At 28.2% G+C, this 25147-nt stretch overlaps 1 protein-coding gene across 1 annotated transcript; it reads right to left on the bottom strand.

The window, feature by feature from the left end:
* Positions 1-5391: 5391 nt before the first annotated feature.
* Positions 5392-8049, bottom strand: LOC108844434 (transcription factor DIVARICATA). The gene is made up of 2 exons (XM_018617696.2): positions 6986-8049; positions 5392-6206 (listed from the first exon to the last, which is right to left on the bottom strand). The coding sequence occupies exons 1-2, from the start codon at positions 7423-7425 to the stop codon at positions 5753-5755; spliced, it is 894 nt and encodes a 297-aa protein (XP_018473198.1). The 5' UTR covers positions 7426-8049; the 3' UTR covers positions 5392-5752.
* Between the last annotated feature and the right edge of the window lie 17098 nt (positions 8050-25147).

A 25147-nucleotide genomic window follows, 5' to 3' on the forward strand; every position in this document is an offset into this window, starting at 1 on the left:
ATCAGTTAGGCATATACATTCATGTATCCATTTAGGTACGGGTCGTTTCTGTCGGGTATATATTTTGTGGGTTTTGATATTTCTTTTTAGGTACTTCCTTTTTGTATATTTTTTTATTTACAGATTCTACCACTACATTTCAAATCAATTTAAATTCATTAATTACAATTCCAAAACTTATTGAAACAAATCGATATTCATATATTGATCATTATTAATATTTTACAAATATTACTGAATAAAATTTTATATTTCACTTAATTTAGCCAAATACGTAAAATATTTTTTATTTGTTTACAAAATCCGTTAGAAATAAATATTTGGGTACCCATTTAGGTACTGGTCAATTTTTTCGGGTATAGATTTTTTTGGTTTTGATATTAGGCCATGTTTGTATATAAATTTATGTGTGAGTTTCAAATTGAATCTCCCGGGTATGTATGAATTTTGATGTATAGGAAACTAAAAATATTCAAATAACGGAAGTATTTGAAAATGATTTATATTTGAACAAAAAACAATGGCTGCACATAACAAAAAAAATCAATATAAAAGTACTATACATTTGCATTCAAAATCAATTATTTAACAAAAAACTACACAAATATGTTTATTTGTATAAAAAATTAAATTACAATGTAAATATTTAATTAATATAGAAATGTCACATTGTTTAAACAAAATATCAATATAAAAATATTATACATTTGCGTTCTAAAATTATTTATTTTAACAACAAGTCAAATAAATATATTTATTAGAGAGAGAATAAAACAAAGCCAAAACACATAGTTTACCAGAGAAACTCTATATGTCGAACTTATTATAAATTTATTTTATTAAGATAAATACATTCAATAATTACAAACAAATAATATATTTCATAAAAGTGAAAATAATATCCGCCCTTTCAAGGGCGGATCAAAATCTAGTTGATCTTTTAAGAAACAGGATAAAGTAGATAATGACTTATGACTTAACGCCTAAGAGCAACATTAACCCTAAAATCTTTTTAGGGTTCTTAATTTTTTTGTGTGAATTAAAAAAAATTAAAACTAATCAATCGCCGCTACGTGTTAGTAGGGCCCGCGAATAGTACAAAAACTCAACAAACTTGTCTCTTGCAGAAAAACCGAAAGAAAAATTCTTTTAAAAAAAATGTGAGCTCCACTTTCTAAGAACCCAATTAAGAGTTGGGATAATGATGCTCTAACGGGTGGAAGAAAAAAACTACCATAATGGAAGTGATACTAGAAGAAATGTTAGCAATCAACGGTCTGCCTTAAAAGTTTTTGCGATTTTATGGAGTACTCCTAGTAATATTCGCCAAAGGCATCAAAAACGGAATGCAACAAACATCAATTTGAAGAACAAATTCACCAAGAACTGAAAAGTTTTAGCAAAGAAAATTGGAAAGTTCCTAATGTTGAAAGGTAACTAAATATAATTTTTGTTACAAATTAGTACGGAAAATGTCAATTAATCTAGGAAAATGCGATCATGTGGAGCACTTCTACTATTACTCACCAAAGGCATCAAAAATCGAACACAACAAACATCAATTAATTTAAAGAACAACTAGATTCTAACCCGCGCTGGACAGCGCGGATATTGTTCTGTTTATTTTAAAATAATTATTAGTGGTATATGATATATTTGTATTATTTTTATGATTATTGATGGGTAAGTTTTAAAAATATATTGAATTGTGATATTGTTACATAATATTGTTTGCAAGGTATTTTCTTCGTGTTCAAAGATTTTCAATGTTGTACATAGTGATCTTTTTTCGTATAATGTTAATGTTTCGTTTATAATATTTGATAATAAAAATGTGATTGTTAATTTATTTTCTTATAAATATATTTATCTGTTATTAAATATATATTATCAACATATTCCGCTCAAATATTTTATGGATATACTTTTAAGATAATAAGTTTGGGGGAAAATTAAGACGATATAGTTTAATATGTTTTTAAATATATGGTCAATTTAAATAAACCGAGACTAAATTATATAATTTTAATATATTTTTATGGGTATTATTTTTCTTATATATATCCTCTTTATAATTTAAGATGTGAATATAATATACATTTATTTTATATTTTTGACATATATATGAAATAATTAAACAATTGTGTGATAAATACCAAATTTATCAGGGCCCAATCGAAACATAATTGTTACACGTTATGAACTATATAGTTTTCAGAAAATTATAATTGTTGGTACAGAATTGGCCCATTAGTTCTAAACGTTTTGGTTTGACCAAAATGTACATTAACCACCTTTAACATTATCTCAAAAAATAAAAAAACCTTTAATTGTACCGTTTATGATTAATTTTAATTAACTTGATATGGTCCATAAATTATGTAACACACTAACAAATTTCAAACAGATCAAAACTTAAATGAGAACTTCTATGGTAGATAAAATTTAGGACTCTATTTTAATAGAGTAGATTTCACCGAAAACTGAGAATTTTTAGTAAAAAAATAACTGAAAAGTTCAAAATATTGAAAAGGTAACTAAAATGCCACTATATATATATTTTTTGTTACACATTAGTTAGGAAAATGTGAATTTAATCTACTCAACTGCATTGACTATAAAGTAAGAAGTATATGCTTCACATAAAGACCCATGATGAAAAATTTGCTTATAAAATTGTCAACTTGGTGAACAAAAGCATATCAATCATTATGGCTTTTTCATTTTTGTTTGTGGTCTTTCTTTAGGCTCGCTATAGATTCTCATTATCTTGTCAACTGCGAATTTTAAATAACCTTTTTGCGAAAGTAGAGTAATTAAGAACTTCAAATAAAAACCAACACACCGCCAGGTTTCGATTACACATTTGTCAGGGCACGAAGTTGTTAAATATCTTAGATTAAATAAATGGAAAACCCACTTTACATATATACTTTTAGCTTCATACCCCTAAACAGAAAATTTGTACTAACCTCGAACACCCCATTTAAACTGCTTTTACTATTTTATCAGTAAAACAATTACAAACAAAAGGATAACTGAAATCACATTGTTTTAGAGAATGTATTAGGGCGGGAGAAAAAGCCGAATCCAAAGAACCGAACCAAATCTGCTCTGAAAAGTAATACCGAATTCAAATCAAAATTGATTAAATAAAAGAACAGATTTAAAATTTTGGTATTTAAAGAACTGAAACCTAATCCAAATCAAATCAAAACCAAAGTATTTTGGGTACTCGAATTTATCCTAAATGAATTATATATCTAAATATATTAATTACTTTTAGAATTAATGTATATCAAAAAAATTCAAAATATATAAAATACTTTTCGGTTTTCCAAATATTTTGAAAATATATAAAAAATAGTAAAATAGCTAAAGTAGACTCAAAACACCAAAAACACTTACAATGTCTATTGATTATTAATCCAATTATTCAAACTAAACCAATTTATATGTTAAGTTTAAGTATTTTGACATATGTTATTCAAATTTATATGTAATATATTGTTTTGTTTATAGATTTTGATAAATTCAAAGATACCATGAATTTTAAAATTTTAAAAGTAATTTAAATAGATTATTCGAACCAGATACTAACCTGCAAAGATCCGAACAGAACCCGAACCAAAATTTAGAAATATCAGAATATAGTTGAAATATTTGACCCCAAACCCCGAAACCTTAATAGACCCAGATAGAACGCAACTGGATACCCAAATATCTACCCCTAGGAAATATATTCCAACAGTTCATAAAATTTTGATCATAGCAAATGAACTATTTACTAAACCGAAAAGTTTTCTTTCAGCATCAGCTGGGAGTTTTTTTAACATTTTACGTTTCACACATCCTTTCTCGTTGTAGGGTCTGATTGATTGGAGCTGTGGTTTTAGTTTTTTTTGCTGTAGAATTTATGCTGTGTATTTTTTGTTGTAGCTGTAAGATTTTTGCTGTGATTTTATGTGATATAAAATTCATAGATTTGTTAATAAGTTTCTAAAGCACTATTATTTTGCTCTAGAAAAATTGGTGTCTACAGCCAAAATAAAAAGGGAAAAAGGAAACGAGCTGTGAGTTTCAATAACCAAAGGAAAGCTTGATTGTTAAATTTTATGGCTGTAGAAATATTTTTTGCTGTTCACAGCAACCAAAGCACTAACCAATTAACCTCGTAATTTCAATTTTTGTAGAAGCCCCCTTGATCCAGTGGTTTGTTTAAAGGTTCAATTGCTTCTATATCCGGAGGTCTGAGGTTCAAACCCCAGAAAATACCAAATTATGCAGATTATGGAGAAACATGTTACATGAGATCTTCAGCTTGGTGCAGGGCGTACCATCGAACATGGATCTCATAGGACGGCTCAGAGTGGTGCAGTCAGGCGTGTATTCTCACAGGGTGGTAGAATTGTCTGCTGTAAAATCGTCTTTGTAATATTCTCATCATTGTAATAGCATAATTACTCGATAATAATCGATTCAGACGTTAAAAAAAGAAAAAGACGTTAGCCTTGACATATTTTGTAAAACCGGCACAAATAAGATGAAAAAGGAGCAAAAGGGAAAGTTGCAATGTATAACAAAGCGCAAACAATTATTATTATTCACTAATAAAAATTTCATAAATAAGGGAAAACTAGATTTTGTTTACTTTAGCTTATAAAAATATTATAAATTTATACCGATTAAAAATTATTGGGTTTTATAAAATATGGTCTACGTTCTTCGCTATCATATGATTGTTATTGTATTTAATGTACTTGTAACACAAAAAATACTAATACTTTAATATATATATTTTTGCATTGTTTATTTGATACTGTAACCCTAATATAGACAAATGTAATTTTTAAATTAATAATGACATATCTATCGTATTAATGAACAACTATTTTTGAGATAAATATATGTTTACCTATATATTACATATAAATTATAAATATAAATAATTACAGTGGTCCAATAAATTATCTAGTTATCAAAATAGATCATAATCGCAAATTAAATAATGTGGTCCAATTATATAGTCACAGTTTTTAAGATTATCGTAGTTTTTGATAGCTTTATATATATATGAGAATATTTAGAAATAAATAGGAAATTAAAGATATGGCAATGCAGTTGTTATTAAACTCTACGAAACCAATATCTACGATCCATAAAAATAGGTAAATTGGTTTAATTGAGTTGTTATTAAACTCTACGAAAAGATATGGCAAAACAAAAATGTAGTCATTCTTATTTAGGTCCACTAATATAGAAGAGCTAGATTTACTGTTGGTTTCAACTTTTAAAAAAATGTAAGCCCATTAATCTATATTATTAAATTAGATGTTATCTTTGTATTCAAATATTATTTTTATTTTAAATCTGCTATGTCGCCAAACAAAATCTAAAAGGTAATTCTAATTTAATAAGATAGATGTAATAAAAGTCAACATGACACAACTCACACAACATACACTATATAGTAAGTAATTTGAGCTCACAAGAGGCTCAAATCACACAACACACATAGTTCAAAGTTCATCATTCAGCAATTAAAATAACCAAAAACCTAATTAATTTGCTGAAAATCTCGTTGAATCAACCACAAAAATATGGGGGAAAACATAAAATATCTCTGGAATAAAAAAAACAGCGGCTAAATTTTTGTATATGCACGCCGCGAGGATCAAATAATAAAACCGAAAGAGTAAAAAGTTATTAATAATTATTAACTCGGTAACTTCTCCAAGTTCTCCAGCTTGTGCTACATTTGGAGATAAGCATTGTACGATTCGAATTGCGATGCGTTTAGAAAACTCTGCTCCTGCAGTTTGGCCATATATGGAGTCGAGGACATTCCAAGGAGAGTTTCTTGAAACGCGTTTTGATTGTAAAACGCAGCCGCTGTTTCATCGTATGTGGTTTGACCTTCCCACTGATCTGATGCCTCCCGCTGGCTTCCTCCTACTGACGGCGGTGAGCATGGTGCGTTTGCGGTTGTGGTATCAGTGGCTGCGGCATCAGGAGAGTCTGGGATGTTGACTGTGGTGATATCATGGATGCTTGATCGGCGCTTGTCTTTGCCGCCGTTGACTTGCCTAATGAAATACTTTTGAGCATGGCTTGCGACTTGCGTTGGCGTCCGTGTGGTCACGAAGTTTCGAGCTATGTTTCTCCAGTCGCCTTTTCCATATTTCTTTAGACCCATCAGAAATTGTCTGCACACATTAAACCAAATCGTAATTAAACCAAACCCACTCTATCTCATTATATCATTTAGGTTAGGGCTTTTGACCCGAACCAAACATGTCCAATCGAACTATATACCCAAAATTTTTGATCCAAAATAACAAACTTAACGGAAATTGACCTGAATTTTTAACTAAATTTAACCAAAACCAAAAACTTTCGATTAATTTCTACATAATTTTCATAAAACTAACAGAATGACAAACTGAACATAGTTTTACTCGTTCACTTCGACAAGACTGTTCAAACTGAACTAGCTAAAAACCAAAATTTCCCGAAAAAAACTAACCGCTCGAACCGAACCTTCATGCCTAATACTACTCATCATCTTCATACAATACATTTTTTGTTTTGTTTTATATTTCTTTTGGGTCAACAAGATACATTCTACCGACTTTGAACGCGAAGGATAACAATACTAATAAAAACCATTGTATTATGTCCTGGTTAGAAAATAAATTGTCATATGCATCACACCAATATTGCATGTGACGTTCGGTCGTGTGTGTCTGACCCATAGGTAAGCAATACCGACACGCACCAAAGATGCAATTTGATTTGGTGGATGACTGTATTGTCTTGATTAACTTTATAATATACAATAATTATACGAATGTATATACGCGTATCTCTATAAGTATGCATAAACGCGTTTCCAAGAAAAAGACGTACGTATTAAAGAAAATCTAAAAGTGCAGTCCAAATCTAGAGAAGAAAAGTAGAAAGACAGAGAGATGATTAGCTTTACCTGTGTTCTTCTTCTGTCCACGGAACACCTTTCTTCCGTTCATGCTCCGCTGCTCTCGCGGCGGATCCTCTCTTTCCTCCGTCGGCGGCAAAGTAATATCCGTTCATGTTAAACCCATTGTTTCCCGCATCATAGCCACCCCAATCAAGTGTAAATGAATCGGAGGCGTAACCAGGGATCGGGATAAGACCAGCTTCGATGTCGCTGAGATCTTCCTCTAGCTCCTTGTACTGTTTGATCACATCTCCGACTGTTTTTCCGGGGAGCATAGCAGCGACTTTGTACCATCTGTCGGGAGTGTCTTTGTCGTAATACGCTAAAGCGTTTTCGAACTTCTTGTTCTCTTCATGTGTCCATTTAGTTCCTTTGTTCTCTTGGAACAACCAGTTTGATGTGTCTAAGTATGTTGCTGGTGACATGACTTGGATTCCTCTGTACATGTTTCTTCAACGATTGTTGATCTTGTGCCTCTCTCTCTCTCTATATATATATATATATATATATCAACGGTGGATGTTAAAAAGAGGGAGAAAAGTTTGGTGATTTTTGATCTGTCAAAATGGCATTTTGGAAATGGAATCTGAGAGAGAAAGAGAGATGATAAGAAGAAGAACAAGAATCTGTTTCTGAGCTTTCTTGGCTGAAGGATGAGTCCCTTTGACCAAACCAGTTTCTTAGTGTCAGATCCCAATCTAGAGAAATAAAATGAAAAGGAAATTTAAATGGAAAAAAACAGAGGATTTGAGATTCGGAAGGCTGAAACAGAGACAGAGCCACAAAGAAAAGAGGTGAAAAAGAAGGAAACTCACATAAGAGCAATAGAGAGAAACTCAGGGTGGGTTGAGAAAGTTGAAGCTGCTAAAATGAACAAAACCTTTTCTTCTTCTCTTTCTCCCAAACTCTCAAGTAGAAAAGGAAAGAGAGAGAAATGAGAGAGAGGAAAGAGTGAGAGCGAGAGAGAGAGAGAGAGAGAGAGGTATATGAAACAAGAATGATCTGAGAGTGAGAGGTGAGTTAAAAAGCTGTTGAGCTGTGATTGTCTATGGCTATTTCCCATATAAAACTTTCTTAGCTTTTTAGTTATATATATAGTCATCTATATTATTAAAGTTGTAGTACAAAACGGAGATGTTTGGATATAAAAATATGATTCTTAATGAAATGTGTTTGGAAGCAAGTATAACTTTCACTTAAGTTATTAATCAAAAAATTGTGGCCCATTAAACTGCAAAACAATATGTTTAAACTATCGTTAATTATATGTCAAAAAGTCGTAGCCATCAAGTATAACTATATCTTTCACCTTCAAATATAACCACAACTCACCGTGTTAAAAAAAACATGGGTACGGTTACAATACGATGAATGAAATTGTTTCTACCTTAACATTTTATTCGTGGCCGATCAGGATGTATCTATCTATATTATTAAAACTGAAATACATTTTAGATTTGTTTGGAAACAAGAATAGCACTATACTTCTATATTGTTTGTAAACATAGATAGCATTTAAAAAAAAAAAATTATATTATTAAAACTGAAGTATAGCTATCTTATTAAAACTCAAGTACAAAATCGAAGTGTTTGGAGATTTGAATATGACTATTAAAAAAATTTGGAGTGTTTGGAAACATGGATTGTAGTCTTTTAAAAGAAAAATTAATTTTGTTTGGAAACAAGGATATTAATATTAAGCAAAAAAGTAATGGACTTGTGTTATTAAGCCCATTATAAAAAATATTGTCAATATATATAAGAAAAATACAATTCAAAACCCAATTTGAAATACCAACTCAAATTATGGTTTTTATATTTCATATTAAGTTTTAATAATATAATATATGTAATTATTTATATGATGGTACGTATAAAATACAATTAATTATATGATTACTTATATGATGGTACATATAAAATATGATTAATTATATGATGACAATATACAATATATAATAATGACTAAGGATCGGTTTTCGGGTACCCATACGGGTTTGGTTCTGATCGGTTTGTGTTTCGAGTTTTCGGAGTCAAAGATTTCAGCCCTATTAGGATTTTCTAAATTTTGGTTTGAGTTCGATTTGGATCTTTGCGGGTTTGGTTCGAGTTTGGATAACCCATTTAAATTATTTTTTAAAAAGATAGATATATTTTAAATTTCTCAAAATCTATAAATAAAATAATATATTACCTATAAATTTGAATAACATATGTAAGAATACTAAGCTTAACATATTAATTGGCTTGATTTAAAATTTTGGATACGGAATAAATAATTATTTGAAGTATTTTTGGTGATTTGAGTATACTTTAACTATTTCAGATATTTAATTTTGACTATCTATATATATTTTCATGTATATGAACCAATTTAAGAGTATCATTCTTGATGTTTTATATACGTTAAATCTAAAAATAATTAATATATTTAAGTATATAAATCTATTTTTAGATAAATTCGGATACCCGAATACTTCGATTCGGATCAGATTCGGTTCTCTAAATAACAAAACGTTGAAAATTTTGAATATTTAATCAATTTATGTTCGGGTTTGGTATTATATGTTCAGATCAATATCGATCATGTTTCTCGGATTCATTTTGCCAAACTCTAATAATTACATGAAAAACAAAAATTAATATATTTTTCAAAATATACATCTGCGCTGACGTGCAGATCAAAGTCTATAATCATTTATTTTAACAACAAGCCAAATAAATATGTTGATTGGAGAGAGAATAAAACAAATTGAGAGAAACACATAGTTTACCAAAGATATTATATGTGTCAAATTTATTATAAAGAAAGTTTTACTAAGATAAATATATTCAATAGTACAAATAAATAATATATTTTATATTAGTGAAAAATAATACCCGTACTTTCGAAGCGCGGGTCAAAATGTAGTTTTATATTAAGATCTATGTGTTTTTGTAACGTTTTTTGAAAAATTGTTTGATCACTTAAAAATACATGTTGAACGTCCCTTCGAAGATACTACTACTAATTACTAATCCTTCTTGGGATAAATAAAATGAATTATAACTAACAATTCTGATTAGTATGACAAAAACAACTTTGTTACTATATTTCTAAATATCTTAAACTAGAACTCTAATGCTAAAGGATAAATCATAAATCTATTGGTACTTATGTAAATATTCGTGTAACAAATTATAGTTTTGATAAATATATATTTTCATATGCTAAACGATAAGGGTGCTTCAGAAAATGTATTGTCCAACACCATGTTAGTGTTGATGTATATACTATACAATAGTTAACATTTTTCTTTAATTTTCTTAGGTAAATATTCCACATCAACATAGTACAACAACTATTACTCCAGTTCAGTTGAAATTTAAAAGGTATCATTTCAAAGTGAGATTAGGTGATATCAAACATATTCTTTTTTAATATTTATTTTTCAGAGTACCTTTTTGATTCAACCAACCAATAAACACTAGTCCTTGTATGGTCTGTGATAGACCATTTCATAAATAAGGAAAATATATGTGTCGACTTTAGATCGGCTAGCCACACGTGTTCAGATCTCATTTGTTCTCAATGAGCTTTATTTATTTGTATGCGAGCACCGTTGATTGATTTATGGATGAAAATGATTAAATGACTCAACTAATGGGAGAGGGTCTTTGCGGCTTAAATGTTGCCTAATTATAGGCCAAAGACGTTTAGAGATGAGCCAATCACAGACTCAGACAAGACACACAAACGAGGAGCAATCTTCATTGGCTAACAAGATTTAGGTCGGTGACAAGGGCATTTCAGTGATTTTGAGATGGTGTTGACATTTAATCTTTTGAGCACATGAGTTGTTTGTTTGTATATCACTATATTGAACGTCCAATATATGTTTGGACCACAATTTCGATAACACGGATAATTAAAAGAGTGGTTAGATGTATATTTAAAAAACTAGCATGATAGGAAACGGGAAAACAGCATATTCCTCCTCCACAAACCATGCTTTGTTTTTTCTGGTTCCTCAATCTATAAGTCTATGATGGCTTAATATACGAGGATAGGCACACAAAGTTTGCCTCAGCCGAAAATATTTACAAACTACATAACCTGATAATCCTTATAGAAACTTACACCAACTAGCCAACTAGCATAAAACTGAAACATTGATCAAATCCTGCTTACAAAACCTGTCTTGAGATTTTATGGATTATAAAATTTTTAAAAGAATTTATATACATATTTTCTCAATTTCTGGAACCTATATATATATTTAAATTTTTCTAAAATTTATAGGGATCATGTGCTAATGCTTCACTAACATATTCTCATGACTGATCCTGCTGCTAATAAACTAAATAATGAAATTTTAGTGGTCATTACTTTGTTAATCATGATCAAAAATCTATTTATGAATGCTTTGTTTAGTTAGCCATCACAAAAAGTATATGATGATTATATATTTTGAAGATTGCCTTGGGTTTTAGTATGAAATTTTTTGGTTTAAAAATTTAACTGCATAGGAAATATATGGAAATAGTTTCTTTTAGAACTATCAGCGAAGATATTTTATTATGCAATGATGATATCTTGCTTAATTTCTTGGTTTAGCCACAACTAATTTTTTTTTGAAAAGAAACACAACTAATTTCTATGGTCATAATTGCGTGTTTAAAGATAGCAAGCTTGTTATAATGGAGTATAGCCAGAGACGTAGAAATATAGTCATGATGATATATCCAAATAATAAATATATCAATGAAGCTGTCCCAACTTAATTACTAGAAGATTATCCTAAGAAATAAAATTAGCATTAAAATTTTATCTTCAAATTAGAGTTCCATTATAAAAACTTTGTTGCAAATGTATCATACTAGCCAGTTTCATTAGAATTTGAGATCACATATGATTGTATTGGTATGTGTTCTAGGCTTTGCTTAAATAGCTTTAAAATATGAATGTACTTTTAAAGAATCCTATTTGAAGAGTGAGTCGCAATGTCTAGACTTTTGGGTCGCTTGAGTGAACCCCAAGGCCCCCAGCAGAGAGAACATAAAGAGACTTCGCTAGCATGCATATACTATGGAGTACTAGGGCTGCTCCCCACACTCCCACAGCACGTACTAACGGAAATAAAGAGTTTTATATTTCTATTTTCTGTATTGAGTTTTGGAACTTAATTATATAATAATGTTTTAAAATCTTGTAGTTATTTTTAACACAACTAGTGAACCAAAATATTACGTTTCAAAACTGCGTCCAAATCACAACATATTTTCTAGTATATAAATTTGTGCATTTGAAACAAGTGCAATCATATAATACAAAATATAAAATAAATATCTATTCTAAAATGCTACGTGATCCTTCAACTGTAATTCATAGTCTCATATCATGGGACAACACTTAGTTTTATGTGTCACTAATGATTTTTTTTAATACAAATGAACAGTCATGATTTATATAAATGGATTGGGTCGCTTAAGTGGTCACGCCATAACAGACACAATAATTCTCCAAATGTTCATATCACTATTAATTACACTAAATGCATCTCTAAGCATACTCCATTTTTTCTTCTAAAATAGAATGAAAACGAATATGCAATAAAAAAACTTCAAATCAACTTTATATCTTATTTTATAATAAAATTTACTTCATAAATAAAGTAACTTTTTTTTTGTTCGTTACTCCATTATAAAGTGAAATATGGAGTTTGGTTGGAAAAAATTTACCAATTTTCTCTTTTACTCTATTTTGTAGGAAAAATGAAATTTTACATAGAGATACTTTAAATCCCGCATATACTAAAAATTTATACTATAATATAGTAATATTACAACTTATAAAAAAATAAAAGCAAACCTTAGTTACAAATCAAATAATCCAAAAACTAAAAGAAAATAGAATATAAAACATTGATATAAAATCATCCACAAAACAAGAAATCTAAAAGATTGATAATTATTTATTTATCTTGATTTTCTTTTGTTGGTACTTTGTTTTAATTAAAATGTATCAACCAATCGGATTTTAACACATATAAAATTTTGAATACATGATTAAATTAAAAGTCACAGTCATGTTAATTTTAAAATTTTGGAATATCATTCTTGTTTTAGTTGAAATTATATATATATATATATATATATATATATATATATATATATATATATATATATGTTAATAATAATAATAATAATGAATGGCAGTCTGGATTTTCAAAGTTAAAAAAAAAATCAAAGTTTTGGGACTAACTGATCTTTAAACATCGAGATGGACTGTAATGATTTCTTTTGGAACATTCAGTTTAAAGATTTATAGTCTATATATTCATTTATCTTTTGATTTAGTTCATTTGTTAAACGGTAGAATATCAGTTAAGTGCATGTTATACTTACGCTGAGTTTTAATCCATAACTATACTTTTACTATTAGATTGCAATATATTGTTTTATGTTTATAGTTTAACAAATGATATAGTAAATAGTAATATTTTCATAGAGGTGTTACAAAAAAAATTCGTAGAAGTTTTAGTGTAATTAACTCATACAACATTTTTAAAAGTTTTTTTTATTTGTTTCCTTATGAATTTATTTTTGAATAAGAAATATAATTTACTTATATTTTTATGTTTTTATTATAGTAACAAATATTTAATTTTTTAAAAAATAAGAAATAGTAAAATCTAAAATAGTGAAAATTATAATTTAAAATAAACTAAAAATTTATTAAAATTTAAAATATATTTATATTGCTTCGTTTATTTGTGGGCGGGTCCGAACCTAGTTTGTTAAACGGTATAACATCAATTAAGTGCATGTCTACTTACGTTTGGATGGTCATATTTTATAGACCTAGTTGTGTATTAAATATTGGACAAACATCTTTGATAAAAAAAAATATTGGACAAACATCAAAATTGTATGTTATGCATTATTGCAAGAAAATATATTAATCAAGCTGGATTGACCACTGGTGTGGGTGGCACCAGTTCTAAATAGAAATAGATACACATCTCTACATATGAAGGCATTGATTCTATGTATTCCGAATATATATATTTGTTAAGAAGATAAGTAATGTATTATCATATGCTAAAATAAATAAACATAACCATAAAACATGTATGCAAAGTAAAATATTTTTTTGGCGAAATTTATAATAGTAGCAACTTTAAATTTCTAATCCTATTTAAATAAATATATTTTAATCTTATAACTTGTTTTTTTTGTTTCATTCGAACAAGTGTTAATCAATCTAGATATAACCTAAAACCACAACAATCACACATCGGAAACATGAAAAGCTATGCTAAAAAGAGTAAAGTAATATCATGCTTACTGGACTTGCCACTATTTCATTGCACCGCAAATGGTCAGAATTCGTATTTTTAAATATCATGTATCAACTTATCAAAAAAAAAAAATCATGTACCATAGATGCATAGTTAACTTAAGATATACCTTTATAGATATCTTCGACCAAATTCTATACTTATACCAGAACATGCAGTAATTACTAATTAAGTGAACTATTTTGAAAAAAAGATGGATGCCCTCAACAAAATCGCATGTTAACATCAACTGATATGGTGAACAAAATCTCTGAAATTTAACATTTGCACCAAAAGAAAAAAAAACAAAATGTCGGAGGCTCGGAGCTGTGACTATTTAGTTTTAAAAATACTACCCTTCCTAAACTTGCTACAAAATTACATACACAAGTATTTGATATGGAAAACATCCTAATGCGAAAAGGAACACAAACAACAACAACATATCATTTAAAAAGGTTGGTTCTTAATATTTCAATATCGTCGTTTTTAGTCTAAACATTCTTTTTTTTTTTAAATGTTAAATTTGGATTGATTAAAAACACATATCTAACCTCCGGATAAAATTACAGCCTACAGACAAACTTTTTTCTGGACATTTAAATGAGCCGAAATCAATAGTTTATATTCATATGGGCAGTGGAATTTCTGATTCGCCGTATTAAATTTATTTCCGTCGTTTTTAGTCTAAAAGTTTCATGCACATTCGATACCATTTAGATAACGCATATAATACAAGGAAGAATAAGAATCTCAAACGCAGACTTCAAATTTTTTGAAATATGGCGAATTGGATTCATATTCATGAAATGTTTTTGTCAGTTTACCATTCCATGCAGAACTAATTCATTGGACGAGGTTAAGCAGCAAAGAGCCTCCCCCTTCCCAACCCATTAAATTTTAATAAGAAGCGCCAGAGGTTCAAAACTAAATTTCATTAAACTAAAGATTAATTTAATGTCCACATCTACAATTTTTAAATATGAGAGTTTTAACTAAAATGTCAGAGTTGTTTGTCCACCACTTACACCCAACACACGATTATTTTCTAAATATTAATAGGTCAATAAAATATTTAGTAAAGTTATAGCTGACAAAAAAAACAAGCCATTGTTTGGCACCACTCCAATTTTTTAAAACAACGTATAATAACTTTATCATAGAGTTTCCGCAAAGGGAACGCATCTCTTATTTCCGAATGAGAACACTTTTTCTTATTATTAAACGATGCAGGCAAGTAAATGTACATTATAGTATTATACTTATATTTATTCATTTGTAATACAGATCTCGAACCTTTTTAGGTTCTTTTTCTATGTTTTGGTGTCAAATTACCTTTGCTATGGTTTAGCTACAAATCATACAATCATCTTCTTTGTCACCACTAGCTATATCTATTTATACGTAAACATCACAGTGATATTTTAGTCATTCATCTATTTCTTCAATTCATCTAAATGAATAATTGTGTATAATGAATAATTGTGTAGTTTGATCAAAAAAAAAAAAAATAATAATAATTGTGTATAACTGGTAGCTGACAAGAAGAAAAAAGAATAATTGTGTAACTACTCTTATGTGATCATTTAATAATGAAATTACGTTATAGCTTTGTTAATAAACTTAATGAATAAACTATTGAAGGATATCTACTTAAAAAGATTAGTCGAATGTTCAAAATCAAAATCATCCTTGATTGTACTTATTAGTACTGTAGATAATATGAAACAAACCCCATATACATCTCATTCATTAAAATTCAAAAAATTTATCACACAGTTTTAATTAATTAATATTTCTCTGCTATCCAAAATTAACTCATTTGAAATGTTTATGTATATAATACTTTTTCATTCTATTATTTATGATGTCTTGTGTTACACTGAGTTTCTGTATTTCAGAAACGGATGTAATGTAATTAACAATAGTTACAGGTTAGTTATAAATCTCTCTAATTAATTAATGAAATGTGAGGAAACGCGGTTTCACTTATCAAATAGTTGCATCTAAAGTTTATTTAGCGATCATACATAATTTTCTATAGTTTGGGACGTCAACTAATCCAACCTATTATACTTTCAGTATATAAAAAGGATAATCAAACATACATATTTAATACCAAACAAAAATAAAAAATGTTGGTACTCAAAATTATAAATACATTCACTATATATACATAACAAAAAGGTATTTAGAATACAGATGAATTTTTCTATCTTTAAAAATAATATTACATATAAAAGTCGGTCATGAAACATCTATTTTTAAAATTAATTGTTTCGCGACAGCAAAATAATTGAGGTATGTCTCATAATATAAAGTATTAGGAATAATTAAATGAGAGGCAACATAAAAACGACACGAAGTTGGGAGTAAATTGGGAGCACTGGCACACAACTGACCCACCAGAGCGACAACAAATGTGTGCGAGCGTGCCTGTAGGGCTGCCACTCATAATGCCCACACGCTTTTGTACATTAGTGGCTTTGCACAAATCATTTGATTCCTTCTAATTCTATGTATATAACTATAAGTTGGAACACATACTTTGCGTTCCACATATATGATTCTGCGATTAGTCAAAAAAAGAAAAAAACTATATACGATTATGCGGAGTGCCAACAAAATAACAAAGTTATGGTAGTTTTGTTGTCAACGGAGTTACATTAATTTCATTTTAAGTTGTTTGTTATAATAACTGAAAAGATTTTTCTTCTGTTTCTTATAGAAGATTGTTTACTCTGGAAAACAGTATATAAACATATAATTTGAAGAATGCGAGTCTGAATCTATATACACGCTCACATTATTTATTTATTTTAGGATCATTTTGTGTTTAATTTTTGTATAATAAGTTTTGCTTAATTTGAATGGAGTATATTAACGTTTTCAGTCACTAGAAATCCAAAATTTGTAAATATGAATATATTTTTACACTTTTTCTTATAAAATTATTTGAAATATTCAGAATCTCAGGCTAAAATATTCAGCAATGCAATGAAAAGTTAAATGTACAATAGAAGTCCATCTATACTGTCTTGACCAACAAATTAACAATAATCACTGGATTACTATTACTGGTTTAATTTTGACATTATGATGAACTGAATAAATATTGCATTCTAAAAAACAAATATTGTATTTTTCATGTAGAATATGGATGTTTCCTTCACTCTACGATCTCATTCTGTATAAATTCTTACTTTTATACGTATTCGAAAATTTCGATGTACCTAGTAAATAATTAGATCACAGAGTCACTTTCAAAGTGATGTAGTAAATATAAATTTAGAATCACTCAACTTAAAACATTCTTAATGAGCTCATTTTTGGATTATTATAATTTTCCGAGATAACTTTGAGCATGATCTGACAACAAATGTTTTTGTATTCATATTTACATTTTAACATATATTTAATTAGTGTTTACAACTTTACCGATCAAATTGTTATGGATTTTTTTATTGTAAAAGAACCGTTATGAATTGTTGTCATTTATGTTTTTTTATTTAAAAGAATTGTTGTCATTTATCTGTTTCTCATCACATGGTCTCGTTATCGGCTAAAACTTTAATTACAAATAAGATCGGTTATTAAGGAGTTTTTTTTAATTACAAATAAGATCTGTTATTAAGGAGTTTTAGAGTTAGAACTCCCATAAACACATACAGTTTTTAAAAAGAAACATCAAAAGAAAAGCTAGCTATCCAACCTAACATGTAATAAGAAACTCCATATTCATGGCAGCACAATCGAAAGAAAAAAACTAGTTAACAAGTAAACCAAATAATTGAGATGATAAAACGTCGGTTTTAGAAGAAAAATATAAAGAAAAGCCGACAAAATAAGAAAGAAAAGAAATCATCAGCCTTCTCCAAAGAGGGCGGCTCAAGGTCAAGGTCAAAAGCTCATGTGTTTCGAAGAGGCCAATTTAGATAACCATATAGTTATGCCAAAATAAGAAAAATATAACCGTATATTTTTGTTTCTTTAATTTATCTCCACCCCTTAATCAATCATTTATTGCTAATTCTCGTATTATCATGCACTTAACATTGCCCTAACCCCACATGGCTATGGGCTACCTATGTAGTAAAGTATTTTCTTGATGGTAAAGAGAGATTATAAATACTCCCTCTGTTTCGAATTATTTGTTGTTCTAGAGGAAATTTTCTGTTTCAAAATAAGTGTCGTTTTCGGTTTCAATGCAAAATTTATTGATAATATTCTCTATTCTATTTTTCTATTGGTTGATATATGGTTAGATGTATTGGTAATAATGTTTTTATTTTGGAAATATATAAAATTAAATGTTTTTTTAATCTGTTTACATAAACTTAGAACGACAAGTAATATGAAACGGAGGGATTATACAATTGGGTACGACACTGTTTCTTAGGGGGTAGTACGTTGTACATCGACCTACAATTGGTTATAAACTTAAAAATCGCTAAGCTCTATTATATTCTTTGCAGTAAAAATGTTTGTGAGATTTTCAATGTATCACAGGGTAACAATCTATTCCACACGTAATTAATACACCATTCTACGTATCTATAAAAAAGGTGGAATACCAACTTTTCCATAAATTAAAAGTTTTTTTTCACAAATTAAAAGTTTGAATCTTATTTATCCACAGATTAAAAGTTCAAAATTAATTCACACCCTTATATAATTAAGTTCAGTTTAATATATACATATACACATTTACACACCAATCAAAAACCAAACTAAACCAAGAAAATATCCAGTTAAAGTAATTAATTTCTCATCTACCTAAAATAAAATCCAAAACTCGTAAAACAAAGGATCAAAATTTTCAGATCATCAAAACTAGAGAAAAGATGATTACTTAATCTTTAATAATTCTGATGATTTGAAGATTTTGACCCAATTAAGTTTTGATTGATGTCTAATGTTTTTTTTGAATGATAAAATGATTCATTAAGCTGAAAGCAAAGTTAAGTATAGAAGAAGAGATGCAGAATACAAGGCTCTCTGTGAAAGAGAATAATCCACTAAGTTTTGTTCTCAGCGAATAAACAAAAAAAGCTAAAAGAGAAAAAAAAATGATAAAAACTTAATATACATGAGAGCTCCAAAAAGTTTCATCAGATAAGATTTCGAATTGTTCTTACTAGCTTAGAAAGTTTCATCAGATAAGATTTCAACTTTTTCTTACGGGCTTTTGAGAGTTGGATCGAAACCAAACTTTGGAAAATGATGATTGCTTGGCTGCTAGAACAGATTTTTGCAGGGCCAAGCTTCAGCCATAATAGGTAACTAGATTTTGACCCGCGCTTTTGAAGCGCGGGTATTATTTTTCACTTTTATAAAATATATTATTTGTTTGTAATTATTGAATTTATTTATTTTAATAAAGTTTTCTTTATAATAAATTCGACACAAAGAGTGTCTCTGGTAAACTATGTATTTCTTTAGTTTTGTTTTATTCGCTCTTCAATCAACATATTTATTTGGCTTATTGTTAAAATAAATGATCATAGACTTTGATCTCTGCACCTCCGTGGATGTATATTTTAAAAAATATGATGATATTTGTTTTTCATATAATTATTAGGGTTTGGAAAAATAAATCCGAGGAACAGAACTGATATCAATCCGTAAATATAGTACCAAACCTGAACATAAATTGATTAAATATTCGAATTATTCAAAATTTTGTTAGTTAGAGAACCGAATCGTATCCGAACCGAAGTATTCGTGTACCTAAATTTATCTAAAAATAGATTTATATACTTATATATTAATTATTTTTATATTTAACGTATATAAAACATCAAGAATGATACTTTTAAATTGGTTTAAAATACTTGAAAATATATATAGATAGTCAAAAACAAATATCTGAAATAGTTAAAGTATACTCAAATCAAACCAATTGATATGTTAAGCTTAGGTATTCTGACATATGTTATTTAAATTTATAGGCAATATATTACTTTATTTATAGATTTTGAAAAATTTAAAATATATAGTGATTTAAAACTTTAAAAATAATTTAAATAGGTTATCCAAACCCTTATAGATTTTGAAAATTTTAAAATACATAGTGATTTAAAACTTTAAAAATAATTTAAATAGGTTATCTAAACCCAAACCAAACCCACAAAGATCCGAATCAAACTCAAACAAAAATTTAGAAACATCCTAATAGGACTGAAATCTTTGACCTCGAAAACCCGAAACGCAAACCGATCAGAACCAAACCCGTATAGATGTCTGAAAACCCATCCTTAGTTATTATTATACATCGTATAATTTCATCATATAATTAATCGTATTTTATATGTACCATCATATAAGTAATCATATAATTAATAGTATTTAATACGTTTCATCATATAAATAATTACATATATTATATTTTTAAAATTTAATATAATATATAAAAACCATAATTTGAGTTGGTATTTCAAATTGGGCTTTGTATTATATTTTTCTTATATATATTGACAACATTCTTTTATAATGGACTTAATAACTTAAGCCCATTACTTTTTCTATTTAATACTACTATCTTTGTTTCCAAACAAAATTTTTTTTTTTTAAAAGACTACAATCCGTGTTTCCAAACACACCAAATTTTTTTAATATTCTTATCCAAGTATCCAAACACACCGAAATTGTACTTCAGCTTTAATAAGATAGATACGACGTTCATAATGCATTCTGACTGCCAGGTAGACAAAGACGCTTGATTAGAATATAAATTCCACCCCAAACCCGCTTTAAAAGAGTTGTGTTGCCAAACTCCATCAGAGTTGCATGTGATAATGTCAAACGGTACTGAGTTGCCAAGCTCCATCAGAGGGAGGTGACATCCATAGACTGTGGTTGGGAGCTTGGTGGCACAATGTCGAAGCTTGGGTAAGCTGCCACTTTCGCGCTCCAGTAACTGCAGACATAACAGTATCATCTGCATGAATTGCTCTATTTTCGAACACCAGGTGTTTCATGAACGACTGTTAAACCATGAACTCAAGCTCCTTTCTGCAACTCCTGCACCTCATCTACCATTATCTCCTAATGTTTTCTACAACAACAACAACAACAACAACAACAACAATAATGCTCGCCAGAATCAACAGAACCAGCGTCATGCTCCCAAGCAACAAAGAAATTGGAATGACAACAACCAGAAGCAATACAACCGCTCTGGTAACCGTCAGCCTCGTCCCTGTCTTGTCCGTTGTCAAATCTTCAGCACTCGGGTCATAATGCCCATCGCTGTCCTCAACTTCAAGCTATGCAGAAGCAAGCGTCTCTCTTCTGTGCAACTCCAACATTACCGTGGCAAGTGTCTCTCTTCTGTGCAACTCCAACATTACCGTGGCAACCCAGAGTTAACGCAGCAGCTGTTTCACCGTACTCAGCTAACAATCAGTTGCTGGATAGTGGTGCGGCGCATCACATGACAAACGACCTCAATAACCTCGCTCTCCATCAACCTTACCAAGGCGGTGATGATGTTCTCATTAGTGATGGCTCTCCTCTTACGATCTCTCATACTGGTTTCACTCTCTTTCCCTCTAAACCTCTTGACATTACTCTAGATAATATCTTATGTGTTCCGGATATTCAAAAGAACTTGATACCAGTTTATAGATTATGCAACACTAATCAAGTTTCAGTTTAATTCTTCCCGGCCTCTTATCAGGTGAAGGATCTGAGCACGGGGACACCTCTTATTCAGGGCAGAACCATGGATGAACTTTATGAATGGCCTATGAATGCAGCACATGCTCAAGTCTTCTCAGCTTCGAAGAAAATAAAGACAACTTTGGCTTTGCGGCACTCTCGTTTAGTCCATCCATCTGCTATTTGTTGCATTCTATTATTTCTAAGTACTCATTGAATGTTGCATCTATATCTTTAACATCTCAGAAACCTTTGTTTTGTTCTGATTGTCACATCAATAAGAGTCACAAAATGCCATTTCATCAAACATCTATCACTTCTCAACGCCCTCTTCAATATGTGTTCTCGGATTTCTGGTTATCTCCAATTCTCTCCACAGATAACAACAAATACTATGTCATCGTCGTGGATCATTACAATAGATATATACCTGGATGTATCCCTTACAAAAGAAATCACAATTTAAAGAAGTGTTCATGGCGTTTAAACCATTGCCGAGAATCATTTCAAGTCAAGATCGGCTTGTTGTATTCTGATAATGGAGTTGAATACAAGCACTAGGAGCTACCTTCAGACACATGGCATCTCGCATCTCGCCTCGCCTCCATACACTCTAGAACACAACATTTAGTCGTAAAATGCAGACGGTAATCACATGTTTTCTTGTAGTGAATGGTGTATCAGAACGCAAACATGGCCATGTGGTTGAGACTGGACTTTCCCTTCTCTATGCTGCCTCGGTTCCAAAAGAATACTGGCTCTATGCTTTTGCCACTGCAGTATATCTTATTAACTGTCTTCCTACGCATGTTTGACAAATCAATCACCGTATCAGAAGTTGCTTGGAGGAAATAGAAATATTACATTAAACATCTATCATAATATCACCGTAAAAAAACAAGGATACATTATAAGAAATATAAATATTACATTAAATATCTATCATAATATTATCATTTGATAAAAAATCAAGAAAATTAGAATAAATAAATATACAATATAAAAAAACAATAAATAAATATACAATTAAGAAATAAAAAACTAAATTAAACATCTCTCTGAAAAATGTATAGTAAAATTAATAATAAGTAAATATACAATATAAAAAATAGAAATATAATATTAAACATCTATCGTAATATTAGAATAAGTAAATATACAATATAAGAAAAATTAAACAATAAGCAAATGCAATATAAGAAATAGAAATATTACATTAAACATTTAATGTTATATTATTATTATTTGATATAAAAGTAAAAAAATGATTAGAATAAGTAAATATATAATATAAAAAATAAACAAAAGTAAATATATAATATCAAAAATGAAAAAACTAAATTAAATATCTATCTGAAAATGTATTGAAAAATAAATAATTAGTAAATATAGAATATAAGAAATAAAAATATTAAATTAAACATCTATCATATATTAGAATAAAATAAATAATAAGTAAATATACAATATAAAAAATTAAAAATTACATTAAATATCTATGAAACTAATGTTATTTTCAGTTAAAAATAATTAAATATTTAAAATATATTATTTTAATTTATTTGTATACCTGTTCGTATAGCGAGTTGATCGCTAGCGATTATAAAATGGAAAAGACAACTCTAGTTAGAGATTAAAATGGCACGCTTTTGTGGGACTATTTTCGAATTAATTATTCATATATAGGTGTTTAGAAACTTATTAACTCATCAAGATATTTCAGAAATAAAAATGGCTGGTAAATATTTGGAAAGACATCCCCTAGTCTATATTTGAGAAGTGATTTGCCACATGTCTTCTCTACAATTGTTTTCACAAAAAAAATTATGACGTGGCTATTAGAGTTGATGACATGTCATATGGTTAAATATGACATGGATAATTATATTTAATGATAATATATATTTTTGGAAATCTTTTTAGAATATGGCAATAACTCATATATTACATTTAATATTGATTTATATTTTTGGTAAACTTTGTAGAATATGGTAATAACTCATAAATCATCACTAAAATAAATATATTCAAATATGACATTTTGAATTTCGAAATATTATATAATTTTACTTTTATAATTATAAAATTTTTATTATCTAAAATTTTCTGAAGTTTAAAAAAAAATTAATCGTAATATCATTAGTTTCTTTTAGATATCTACAAATTATATAAATATTATTTAGTTTTGATTTTTGACAAATATACAATTTTATATGATTTTTAGTAATTTTGTACAAGTTGATTTAATATATTTAACCAAATGAAATAAATAATTTTTATCTAAGATTTTAACTTTATTATATATACATATATATATTCTTAAATATAATTTAAAATTAAAAAAATCTCTTAATTTTATGCTTAATTAATAATATATATATCAATTATTGTTCAAAATAATAAAATATATAATATATATTAATTATTCTCTACAATCGTTTTCACAAAATTAATATGACATGGCTACTAAAGTTGATGACATGTCTTATTGATTAATATGACATGAAAAATTATATTTAATGCTAATTAATATTTTTGATAAACTTTTTAAAATATGGTAATAACTCATATATTACATTTATTGTCGATTTATATTTTTGGATTTTTTTTAAAATATGTTAATAACTCATAAATCATCATTAAAATAAATATATTCAATTATGGCATTTAAAATTTCAAAATATCATTTAAATTAAAGATATTTCAAAAATATATACATATTTTAAGAAGATTATATAAGTTAAATCATAAAATCAAATTAAATCATAAAATCATTAGTTTCTTATATATATCCACAGATATTATAAATATTGTTTAATTTTATTTTTATGACAATTATGCAATTTTACATATTTATTTAATATATTTAATTAAATAAATAGATAGAAAAATCTACTTAAGATTATAATTTTAAATATATACATGCACATTCTTAACTATAATTCAAAATAAATATATTGTTTTTATATTAATTTAAATGTTCAGTTAAATCAAATTTATATTAAAATATTGATAAAAAAAATTATAATATTAATAAAAAATAAATATAATATATATTTATCTGTTAAAAATATTTTAATTTTTTTTACTTCACATGGTGCAGGAAAACACCTAGTCAGATTATATTAGTCGATGATACGTCAATAAAAAAGAAAAACAATTATGACTATTTGATCTTTTTCAG

Source organism: Raphanus sativus, chromosome 3 (assembly GCF_000801105.2).
Source record: "Raphanus sativus cultivar WK10039 chromosome 3, ASM80110v3, whole genome shotgun sequence".
NCBI classification, from domain to species: domain Eukaryota; kingdom Viridiplantae; phylum Streptophyta; class Magnoliopsida; order Brassicales; family Brassicaceae; genus Raphanus; species Raphanus sativus.